Below are 12496 nucleotides of genomic sequence, written 5' to 3' on the forward strand. Positions count from 1 at the left end.
TACCATACACAGTTTTCAGGAAGTGATGAAAGACGCCACATCCTGGATGAGCAGCAGCTGCCTGAAGCTCAATTCGGAGAAAGCGTAAGTCAACGTCCTCGGATCCACCCCCTCCGCATGGAACAACAGCAGGTGGGCCACTGCCCTCGGCAACCCTACCACACCCATGGACCATGCCTGCAACCTCAGCATCATACTCGACTCCTCCCTTCCTATAAACTGACAGGTCAATGCTGTATCTTTCACATGCTTCAACACCCTGCGCATCTTCCGCAAGACCTTCAAATAGATCCCCCCGAATCCACCACAACTGTCACCCTTGCACTCATTATCAGAAGACTAGACTACGGGAACACCCTCTACGCCAAAATCAACAGATCTCTACTCTTCAAACTCCAAACCATCCAGAACGATGCAGACAGACTTGTCCGTGGCCTCCCACGACAAGACCACATCACCCAGCACCCACGAGACCTCCACTGGCTCCCCATCTAAAAGAGAGTGACCTTCAAGTTGCCCACTCATGCCTACAAATCCCTCCACAACACCGAACCCCAATACCTCAACTAAAGAATTTCCTTCTACACACCCAAGAGAAACCTCCACTCTGCCTACCTAACCCTGGCTGAAATCCTATGCATCCGCAGGGCCAGAACAGGAGGAAGAGCCTTCTCCTACATCGCGGCCAAGACCTGGAATGAACTCTCCCTCAGCATCAGACCGATGCCCACACTGCAGGCTTTCAGGAAGAGCCTCAAGACCTGGCTCTTCGGATGAGACGTAGCTGCTTGAACCCCCCCAGCACCTTGAGACCCTCGCGGGTAAGTAGTGCGCTTCACAAATGATTGATTGATTGATTGATCTGTCCTTATAAATGCTTTATACAAGAGTGTTAAGGAATTGCTAATGTCTATCTGGAAGCTGAAGCATACGAAGAGCACAAATTACCTCTTAAGAGTCTTTCCTGCCCAGGGCATAGCTGCTCTTCATACAAATAATGACCCAATGTAAAATAGTGCATTAAGAACCTGCATTGGTCTTATTAGCTCCAACAAAAACTCACAAAAAAATGGTTATCTACTCTACCTTCTCACATAGAGTCCATCTAATATGACACAGCATCCCTGGAATCCAGCATATGAAGACATTCCTCCTCTTTGCTTGAATGTACAGGAGGGAAGAAAGATGGAAAAGTAATAGTCTGAGCAATTCAAATACGACTTTACAGTGCGCTTGGAGTGAGAAGGTTAAGGGACAAGGACTAGGGCATGAAGCCATCACCGTCCAGTTTTGTCTCAAGCTTTTCTCTTGTGGGTAATGTTTGGAATGGTCGCTGGGTCCTACTTGGCTACTAACCATGGATTTAGCCCCCAATTGCAGCCATTGGGTTTTCTGCTTCAGGCTGAAAGTCATATCTCATACTTTTATAGTTTTACTATTAAGACAGAGGTGTACACAAATGTTCTGTTGCCATTTACAGTATTTTGAGAAAGGTTCACTATGAATGCTGAGTAAAGCTATTTCCAATATATGAAATCCATGCCTGGCTATCTTTGCGTAATATTTCCATGTCTCTGTTTTGTTCGACCTTTCTTGACCTAATCATCATGGTGGAACAGTCCTTCCTGGTTTTTTCTACTCCCTCTACTCCCTCTTCCAAATTTAGGGTGTAAAAATGCTCAACAACTTTTTCAATTTCTTGTTTCCAGTATCCACTGACATTAGGTGTGAAGACTATTAAATGTCAGTGGACCATTGGTAGATTAATGCATTTTTCACCATTCCTCTGATTCCTCAGATATTCTCCGTAGGCAGGAGGCAAAAATAATACTGATTTTCCCTTTTCTGCTGAGAAGGCAATATTTGCTACTTCTGAAGAGGACTCTGTTAATTATGATACGGATTCTTCATCTCAAAACAGGCCCTATGTGTCTTTCATCTCTACTTTTTCACCCCATCTTATAAGTTTGACGTTGTTGAGTTTGAGCAAAAAGGGTTCAAGTGTGTAGATCTTTCCGTTTAAATATCAATGACAGTTTAAGTTCTAAGAATGGAAAAATCTGAAAGAACACATCATAGCCACTGGATCTATTTTTATTGGATGTCAAGACATTAAGGGCCACATGCATAAAAGTAAGGAATTGCGATTCCTTAATTGCGATTTTTAAGGAATCGCAATTTAGGAATCGCAATTCCTTATGCATGTAGGAATCGCAAATAAAATTGTGATTCCTTCACATTCCTTAATTGCAGCTCGCAAACTGCGATTCACAATTAAGGAATGGCCTCCCATTCATTCCTTTTGGGAATTTGCGAGTACCAAATACGTACTCACACTATGTGTATGCAATTTGAAGGGTGCACGGGGGCCAAAAGGCCATCCTGATGCCCTCCCACTAAAAAAGGTAGGTATGCACTTGTGGTGCACACTCATGCCCTAAGGGCTTGTGTGTGCACCACAATACACTTTGAAAAATGCATTTTTTTGCATTTTTCAAAGGAATTGCAAATTACCAGCAGCTTGAAGTTGATGGTAATTTGCAATTCCAAATTGCGAAAACGCAATTTGCAAATGCATGACGTATTGCATTTAGGGAATCACAATTTGCGATTCCCTAAATGCATTTGCAATTAAGGGAATCGCAAAAAATTATGATTTCCTTAATTGCGAATTGCAAAAAAAGGGCATGCATCGGAAAAGGCCATTTTGCGATCGTAAAAGGCCAAATTTTGCGATTCACACTGTTTGCGATAGCAAAATGGTTTGATGCATCTGCCCCTTAGTTTATACACTACTTACTATCATCTGGAGTCCTTTTTGGATCTTGTGGAAGGCAACTATCAATGTTTTCAGATCTCCATGAGATTCTTTATCAGTAGTCAAAGCTGATGGTCTTAGTACATAATAATCTCTTTTTGAAGACCGTTGGATAATAGATTGGTGTTATCTCTTGATTTGAGTCTCATTCCTATGGTGATCTCACATTTTTATTATTAAAATCGAAAGATGATTGTTTCTGTTTGACCCTGGGTACGGACCAGGATTTTCATCCGATCGAGGGAAAATAGTAAAGATATATATTAACAGAGTGGAATTGTTTTTGTTAAATTTGGTCTAGCAAAAGAGGTTGCAAATCTTATCTGCATTGAATGCATAAAGTAAGGAGCTCATTATGTTTGCATTTTCCAAGTCTTGCCATTCTCCTCTGGGTTTAGTACTGGCTCGCTCCACGAGATGAATGGCGGCCTCAACTACAAAATGGACTACCACCTATATTTTTGGATATTAATATTGCTACAACTGGGACACCATTTTTTAATCATTATATGTTGTATCTGACTCAAAGTGAGGAATTGGATTTTGGGTGCGAAAGTTTTAATTCAATTAAGGTACCTTAAAATATTTAGGTTGTTTCTTCACAGGCATGAATATGAATAATTTCCTTTTTTATAAGATGTCTCTTATTGGATCATGTATATTTGTGATCAGGTGCAAAGAAGCCTTTTATGCTTGGGCTTGCCTGCACTTAGTAAGGACTGGGACGAGGAATGCTGGATGAGGAGATACTGTTCGATTACTTACCGGGAATCTTCATTACTCCGATTGTGCATATCTCGCGCCAGTACTTACGGTTCCACCTTTCAACCGAAGGCGTCTGAGTGGGTTTTAGTAAATTTAAAATACCAGGAAGTTCCAGGGAAACCATTTTGCTTTACATTGTAAATGGGGTTGGGTCCATTTAGGAGTGCTACAAGAAAAGAAGGGTCCTTTTGAAAGGGAGGTCAACGTGAGCACGCGCCTCCGCACTGCACTATGGGGCATATTATCAAGCAGGGCGTTAAAATTATCGCCGCTTTAGCGGCAGAAAACTGTCGCTAAAGCGGCGATAATGGGCTTGATAATATGCCGCAGAGAATTCCTATAGAAGCCCATGTTGACACCAGAACATGGGCATATTATCAAGCCCATTATCGCCGTTTTCTACCGCTAAAGCGGCGATAATTATAACGCAGTTTCTTGATAATATGCCCCTTAGTAAGTACTGAGATGAGGAATGCGGAATCGGAAAATGAAGATTACCGGTAAGTAATCTAAACATTGAAGGGAGCCGTGGTCGGTAAATGCAGAGAATTTGTAAATGTTACATCATGAGCATATTTTTAAAATGGTACAAAGGCCTTAGTCGCGCTGAAAATAATCTGGGGCGTTACTCTCAGTGAAAACAATAATATTAATATTAATAGTGGCTATCTTTTTTACAAATCACTTCCTCTCGCACGTCTGTCATTACTAAGTGCAGTAAAAAGCAGGTTTTACTCTCACCCAATATATTGGTGTTCAACTTCCCGACCTCCGAAGGGCAGAAGTTTGTCACTCTTGCTGGGAATTTATACTGAAGGCCTGCAGACCCATGCATAGCTCAACAGAAAGCGTGCAACTCGCTGAGCTATCCTGCCAGCTTGATTCACAGCAGGACCCATTTTTGAGGGAGATGAACGTGTCATAGAGCCTAACGTGTATTTGATATTTGCATGAGATTTCATAAAAAAGCGGCAAGCCAGGCCTGTATATGATTTAAAGTGTTGCAACCACAGATAGAACAAATTAATAATAATTTCTTCTTGCTCCTAACCCAGTGATCATTGCGCCACCAGTGCAAGCAACTGTAATTGTGGGACATCAATTAACTGACACGCCAGCAGTTATCACTTGTACTTCCTGTCGCCAGAATATCACCACACGTGTGGCATACTCAGCAGGACTCCTAACATGGCTGATATTTGGCATCATTTGTATTTTCGGGTAAGCCTTTATTTTGGTGAAAAATGTGTTCTGAATGATGAATAATGTGAAGATGGTGTCTTCCATGATGTGACTCAATTGGGTAATTGGCATCATGGCCTATGCAACATTAAGTCAACTGACTGACTCACAGGAAAATAATGGTCCTGGCCTTTCAAAGGCAGTGGCCTTCAGAAGATTCCCAGCTTTGCTGCAGCCAGGGACAAGAGTTTTCAAGGACTTATGTTGCCGATGCGTTCTGCAAGGTGATGCAAGTGCAACTCTTTAAGTGAGATATACTATGCCACGCAGAGCCGTCTTGCATGGCTCTGCGTGGCATAGTAAATCTGGAGTGACGCAAGGCAGAGCAAGTCGCTGCTTTGCTTTACTCTGTCCTGTGAAGGTGTTCCATGTGTGAAGTGGGCGTGTTCCCATGCATCCACCCATGGTATTTAGGGCATTCCCAGATTTACAAACTGGTACGCCGTCCCCAGTATCAGTTTTTCTCTGCCACTCAGGGGCAGGGATCCTGACAGCAGGGAAACACAGTGGGCCAATCAGATGAGCTAAATCATTCACCTTTCCGCTGCTGGAAACTTTACCTCATAGAACTGCGCATCATTGACATTCGGCGTGTAGCAATTAACTAATGTCACAGACTGCCCAGCGAGTCGGCCCCACATCATGCAATACCTTCCCTGGGGGTCTTGGAGCGCCTCTGTGAGGCCAGTCAGTCAGTCAAAGGCTTTATTTCGATAAAAAAAACATATCATAAAAGCATAACAGTTAAAAATGGAATAAGTTAATTTAATTAAAAAAGAAGAAACCTATTTTTACAATAAAGTGCAAAACAGATCATAAATAGTTATTTAAGAGTGAATTAAACAATTTCCTTAAGCCTTTTACTTCTGATGCGCCATGCCCAAGATAAGAATTTTGCAAGGGCACAAACGTATAATGGGCGAGCGTCTGACATTAAAATGCGGAGTGCCACAATATAGTGTCTAGTTCCCAAGGAGCGGCACAGTTGCTTAAGCCATCTTTTCCTTGGGAGGGCGTACTCATGGCATTCAAAAAAAAAAGTGAGCCACAGACTCACGTCTGGATGTGCAAAAAGGACAAAGATCGGAGGTCTGAGGCAAGGAATTCCATCGTGATGTAAAGCTATAGAGTAGGAGGGTCCCGGTCCTAAACTTAAAATACAAAGCTCTGTCAAAAGGGCTCTCGATAATGTCGAGATATAGTTCCCGGATTGGGTGATCCTTAAAATTCAGGAAGTCCTCAGTAAGTCTCCCCAATGATGTATTCGAAATCCGTTGGGTCGCAATCCAGTTCCAATATAAGAGCTTAAGCGTGGCTTTCGGAGGGGAAGATCTATTTTCCCATGATGCATTTAGCCCCAGATTATACAAAAGGGCCTTCATGTCACGCAACCATTTTATCCTATGCCATCCTGGGAGTGACATGATTTCCGAGAGACCTTTAGCATATTTGGCTAGTTCCGGGACCCGCCACAAACGAGCCCATAGCAATAAAGGGCGAAATTTCGCCAGATCACCGATGGGGCGACAACCAAGATCGAGCATTAATGGAATCGTGGGGGTGCCTTGGGGAAGTGACATAATGACCCTGAAGAACTTCCTCTCTGCTCTTGATAAGTCGCCAGTATCACAAAAGCCCCAGAGCTCGGCACCATAAAGGGCAGAGCTAACTCCTCTTGCTGCATAAATATCAATCACGGGGGCTATCGGTCTTATAGAACAGGAGCGCTGCTCCTTCACAAGAGCCCCAGTAACTCTTTTATGAGATAACAGCATCTTGCATAAATGGGGGCCCCACTGCATATTATGGGATAAACGAATCCCTAAATAATCAAACACATCCACCCTCCCCAAAGGTTCATCATTCAATTTTGGGGGGCGTATAGATTTTTTAGGGGGGTTTAACACAAGATACTTTGTTTTATCTCTATTAATTACCAAGCCCCGCTCTGTACAGAAGAGCTGGAAATTATTTAAGAGTTTTTGGAGGCCCATTGGGGTTTTGGAGAGCAAGAGTGTATCATCCGCGAAGAGGAGGGTCGGGATGCGTTCCCCCGCCAGGGATGGTTCATCTGAGGGGACTTTCAATAAATGCTCAACCACACCGTTGATATATAACGAGAAAAGTGTGGGAGCTAGAACACATCCCTGGCGTACCCCTCTCTCTACCGGAATTCTGTTAGTTTTCTCACCATTCCTCCCCCACCTAACCTGGGCAAAAGTGTTTACATGCAGCCTTACCAATAACAGGAGCAAGTAGTTGGGCACCCCCATGGCAGCAAGGACTTTCCAAAGAGCCTCCCTAGGTACTAGGTCAAAGGCAGTCTTCAAGTCAATAAAGGCAAGGTAAAGACTGCCTTTGCCCAAGACCACCACCTTCCAATACACAAGCAACAATCTAAACGCTTGCTCGATTGTGCCGGTGCCTGCTCTGAAGCCAGCCTGGTAGTCGGAGAGGATGCCGTTTTCGTCGATCCATTGTAATAATCTGACCAACAACACCTTCCCGACCACCTTTTGTGTTATATCTAGCAGGCTTATGGGTCTGTAATTTGATGGGTCGTCCCTGGCCCCCTTTTTAAAGATGGGGACGACCTCCGCCCCTTTCCAGGATGCCGGTATTGGCGCTCCCCCACTAATGGCATTAAGCAGGCAGTTAATAAATTTACCCCATTTCGGGATGTCTGCTCGCAACAGGTCCCCGGGTAAGCCGTCTGGGCCAGCTGCTTTTTGGGGCCTGATAGTAGTAATTGCATACTCCACTTCTTTGATCGAGAAGATGGAGTCTGCCACCCTGTTGTTAACTGGCAGAGCTATACATAGTGTTCCAGTTACTAGAGCATCACTCCTTGTTAGCAAATCCGGAGTTGCTGGTGCCACCTCCCTTATATGTTTTTCATTAGAAATGTCCATGTAGAGAGCATTAGAGGTAGCACCTGATTGACTTGCATATAATTTAGAGAAGTGGTTGACCCAAACTTGGCTAGTGATATTGCATGTAATAAAGTCAGTATCGGGTCTATTTTTGGCTCTAATCATGTCCCAAAAACGCCTTGCGTCTTTCCCCAAGCTTGCCTCTTTTAGAGAGCGCCAATATTCGATTTCCCACTCCTTTTTAGCACTAGCCAGGGTTTTCTTATAATTTAGCCTAGCTCCCTGAATATCTCCTTGTGTTTTGCTTTTGACGGCCTTAATCAAAAGCGATTTGGCGTGCCTACAAGCAGGTGTGTACCAATCATGCTTTCCCTTTGGGAGCCCCGTTGCCGCATTTTTGCCCACTTGATTCATTTTTAGGAATACATTCCCAATAGACTTAATGGTCTCCTCAAAAATAGGGGTAACACGACCGGGATTTAGCTCACCCTTGTCTGACCTATCCAGTTCCAATTCCAACTGTGCATCTGTGAGTACAGTATTGATTATATTTAATTTAGCTACATCCTTCGCAACCATGTTCCATTTTAGGCGTTTCCCACACGAAGATACAGAGATTTTGTGGGCTGGGTTAAGGGATTTTGCGGTCTTTTCGTAAGGCCATGGGTTCCTGAGGGACAATGAAAGCGAATTATGATCGCTTTCAACTGTAGGCAGGACTACCATGTCCTGAACAAAGCTCCAAAGAATGGAATCTAGCATGATGTAATCGATCCTAGAGGTGTGGTTGACTCTATTAAACGTGGCCGCACCCAAAGGATCAGAACGCGTGCGACCATTAGCTGCTCTTAGCCCGAATTCCAGCGTTAGGGCATTGAGCTGAATAGCAGTTTTGGACCATTTTTTAATCGGAGGGATGGTTAAAGTCGGGATACCCCATCTATCATCATCCTCACTTGGGTCATAGATGTCGTCCTGTATAAGGGGCTCATAGGTGCAGTTGAAATCACCCGCAACCAAAACTTGGGATCCAGCTAAATTATCATTCAGTGCCATTTCGAGGATAGATACTGTCGGGGATGGAGAGCCATATTTGGTACCCCTGGCGTATACATTATATAAGTCAAGGATGGGTCCTCTTTGGGAGCCTCGCAAAGAGATTTTTAAAATATCTGGAGAATTAATTAGCTTTGACTCAATCTGAAGATTTAAGGCAATGCTTACCCAGGTGAGTAGGCCTCCCGAAGGACGACCTGACCCATTTCTTGGAGGTACTGCAGGAACGTAGTGGGTAATATAACCTACCCGATACACGGGTTCCATGCTCCAAGTCTCTTGGAATAGGCAAATCGTATGTGCCTCTACTAGGGTATTCCACTCAGGCAGTTGAAGTTTCCTGTGGATGCCGGCTACATTCCAGCTTAGGATCTTAATAGTATCGCCCTGTTTAATGCGAGTGTTTTTATTTGGAATACTGGGGCATTCAGGATGCGGCAGAAAAGCATCATGGCTCACAGGCTCGATGCAGGGCACAAATGGTGTCTTCCCAGACCCTAGTGCAAGGGTAGAGCGTAGGCAGTGGGAGGGGGTCTGCAGATCTTTTTGAGGAATAGGGTCAAGGGAGGATGTAGGCTGGATAGGGGATAAACAGTTTATGGGTAGAAAGCAGTCTACGAATTGGACTGGGTTGGGGCTAGTGCATTCGTTATCCTCAGAGACAGATCCAGAACCCAATAATGGTCAATCTACTTCTTCCAAGTAGCTGAATCTGTTAGCAAGTGGTATGCCACTCCAGCCTTCAGAAAGAGCTGTATCTCTACCCTCATAGCCTAGCCAAGCCTCCCTCTCCCTTCTGTTATTCCAAAATCTTGCTTCGGACATTCCCCTATCGGGAGTGTCGTCGCAACAATTTATAGGAGGATAAAAGGAAGAGAGTCTCCTCACCTTTATTCCGTCAATTTTGGGCCATGTATTACGACGGCAGATATAATCAGCCGTTCGAGAATTATCAAAATTGACAATAATGCAATCTCCCTGAATCTTTTTCTTCTCACTGCCTATCCAGGGAACCCTACGCACCATAAGGATCCTGCTACTACAAGAGTGAGGGAGTGGTCTATTAGCATTGAGCCAATGCTGTACCTTGTTTTTTAAGGACCACGTTGGTTCTTCTTTGTGAGGCCTTAACTCAGGAACACCAGTCATAATCACGACATACGGGTCACTTTCTGGAGGTAAGTGTATAGGATGACCAAGCTCACCCCTGAATTTGTCATTTTGATCTACTGACCCCATGGATTTAGGTAAATTGTTTTGGTGAACTGGCCCCGGTGTTATTACTACAGTGTTTTGGTGTACTAACCCCAGGCATTTAGGTAGCATGTTTTCTAAGATTACACCAGAGGTAGGGGGTTTGGTGGGTTCACCAGCTATCCTAGAAGCAACTAACAAAGATTTTGCTGGCAAAGATTTTGGTGGCAGATTTGAATCAACCGGGGGAGCACTCGCCACCACTTGCTCCATCCTCACGGTCGAGGGAGTAGCCAACTCCTGGTGGTTGGCCAATCCAACGCTCTTAAGTGCATTCAAAGATAGATTCATGGAGAGTAGGTGCTTTTCGATATTAGAAAGAGAAAGTGCAATCGGTTGCACATATTCTCTGAAGAGTTCACCTAGTACACTTAAAAGTTGGTTGTCAGCCTCACAAACTTTGCAACCCTTGGCCAAACTACTTGGGTCGCTAGGGGCCGGTGGAATTATAAGAGGGACTGCTGTATCTATGGCTGTTTTATCTGGGGCACTCTGGACAGGATTACTTTTGTTTTTCCTTGACATCTGGGTAGTCAAAATTTTATTCGGGGTTTTGGAGTTACATTTTTTCGGAACCCTAGGCTTCTTCCGTTTGGGGATGGCACCCTCCCTTGCCCCCCTTGGGTGATTTGGACTGGGGCCCTCCTGCCTTGGGCTTAAAAACAGGTTAGGTGTCCTCTTAAGATCTTTACTTGAGTGCATATCTGAGAGGGCTAAGGAAGCTGACAGATCAACCATATTAGGTACACCGTGAGTTTCGACCTGGACTTCAATGAGAGGCCTAATGGTGTTTGAGCTTATAGGTGTCTTAGCTAAAGCCATAGGGCCTAACGAGGAGCGTCTTGCTAGTGCTAGATCTTGTGAAACTCTTCGCTCCAAGAGTGATATACCTTGATTAATGGCTTCATTTGCCCTAGTTATAAATTGGTCAATCGGGCCAGATGTACGTGCTACCCCCTGAGCATTTTTGCTCCTAGAACCCCTCGTCATCCTTTCAGACATGTGCTAATATGTGGGGCCCACACACAGTTTAAGTTGAGCAGTTGGCAATTTGCCAGAGGAATTTCGAGCTGTAAATGACTAGGTAGAATAACTACAATACCACATCAGGATGTGAATGTCAATGGGGTGGCCCAGTCCAGTCTTACCCGGTCTTTAACGGGCTTAAACGGGCCCGCCCTTGGCCCGGGCTTCGCCCGGGCGCGGCCCGCGCGCGGTTCCCGCGAGGTGGTCGCCTAGCAGATCTTTTATGCGCCTCCAGGCGCGAGATTGTTGGAGGCGGCTTCCTCTTCCGCCGCACAGGATGCTGGGGAATGAAGTCCCCCTCCTAACGGCGGCCGCTTTGGAATGGCGGCGGCAGGAGGGAGACGAGCAGCGAACACAGACCCCCAAAGGAGAGCGCCACGGGGAGATGCAGGTGAGTTTCCAAATCAGAAGTCGCCCACTCGGCCAGTCGCCAGCAGGTCTTTTATGCGCCTCCAGGCGCGAGATTGTTGGAGGCGGCTTCCTCTTCCGCCGCACAGGATGCTGGGGAATGAAGTCCCCCTCCTAACGGCGGCCGCTTTGGAATGGCGGCGGCAGGAGGGAGACGAGCAGCGAACACAGACCCCCAAAGGAGAGCGCCACGGGGAGATGCAGGTGAGTTTCCAAATCAGAAGTCGCCCACTCGGCCAGTCGCCAGCAGGTCTTTTATGCGCCTCCAGGCGCGAGATTGTTGGAGGCGGCTTCCTCTTCCGCCGCACAGGATGCTGGGGAATGAAGTCCCCCTCCTAACGGCGGCCGCTTTGGAATGGCGGCGGCAGGAGGGAGACGAGCAGCGAACACAGACCCCCAAAGGAGAGCGCCACGGGGAGATGCAGGTGAGTTTCCAAATCAGAAGTCGCCCACTCGGCCAGTCGCCAGCAGGTCTTTTATGCGCCTCCAGGCGCGAGATTGTTGGAGGCGGCTTCCTCTTCCGCCGCACAGGATGCTGGGGAATGAAGTCCCCCTCCTAACGGCGGCCGCTTTGGAATGGCGGCGGCAGGAGGGAGACGAGCAGCGAACACAGACCCCCAAAGGAGAGCGCCACGGGGAGATGCAGGTGAGTTTCCAAATCAGAAGTCGCCCACTCGGCCAGTCGCCAGCAGGTCTTTTATGCGCCTCCAGGCGCGAGATTGTTGGAGGCGGCTTCCTCTTCCGCCGCACAGGATGCTGGGGAATGAAGTCCCCCTCCTAACGGCGGCCGCTTTGGAATGGCGGCGGCAGGAGGGAGACGAGCAGCGAACACAGACCCCCAAAGGAGAGCGCCACGGGGAGATGCAGGTGAGTTTCCAAATCAGAAGTCGCCCCTGTGAGGCAATAACTCACGCCGGCCTTGATTAAGATAGTGGTGCCCCTGGGGTAGGTCGAGTATGAAGCAAATCACCTATTCATGGCCTATTTTCTGGCAAATCCGGTAGTAAATCCTGGTTCCAGGTGCATCTCCTGTATAATTGCTATTTGGACATGG

The 12496-nt window shown here is 46.1% G+C and overlaps 1 protein-coding gene across 2 annotated transcripts in view; it reads left to right on the forward strand.

Annotated features, from left to right (window-relative positions):
* LOC146790011 (LITAF domain-containing protein-like) overlaps positions 1-12496 on the forward strand; it is a 305563-nt gene that overhangs the window by 240182 nt on the left and 52885 nt on the right. For both annotated transcript variants that reach the window (XM_085628328.1, XM_085628327.1), the window contains exon 5: positions 4639-4804. In XM_085628328.1, coding sequence (XP_085484454.1) covers positions 4639-4804 — 166 coding nt within the window. The remainder of the gene's footprint in view (positions 1-4638; positions 4805-12496) is intronic.

Source organism: Triturus cristatus, chromosome 10 (genome assembly GCF_964204655.1).
Source record: "Triturus cristatus chromosome 10, aTriCri1.1, whole genome shotgun sequence".
Lineage (NCBI taxonomy): Eukaryota > Metazoa > Chordata > Amphibia > Caudata > Salamandridae > Triturus > Triturus cristatus.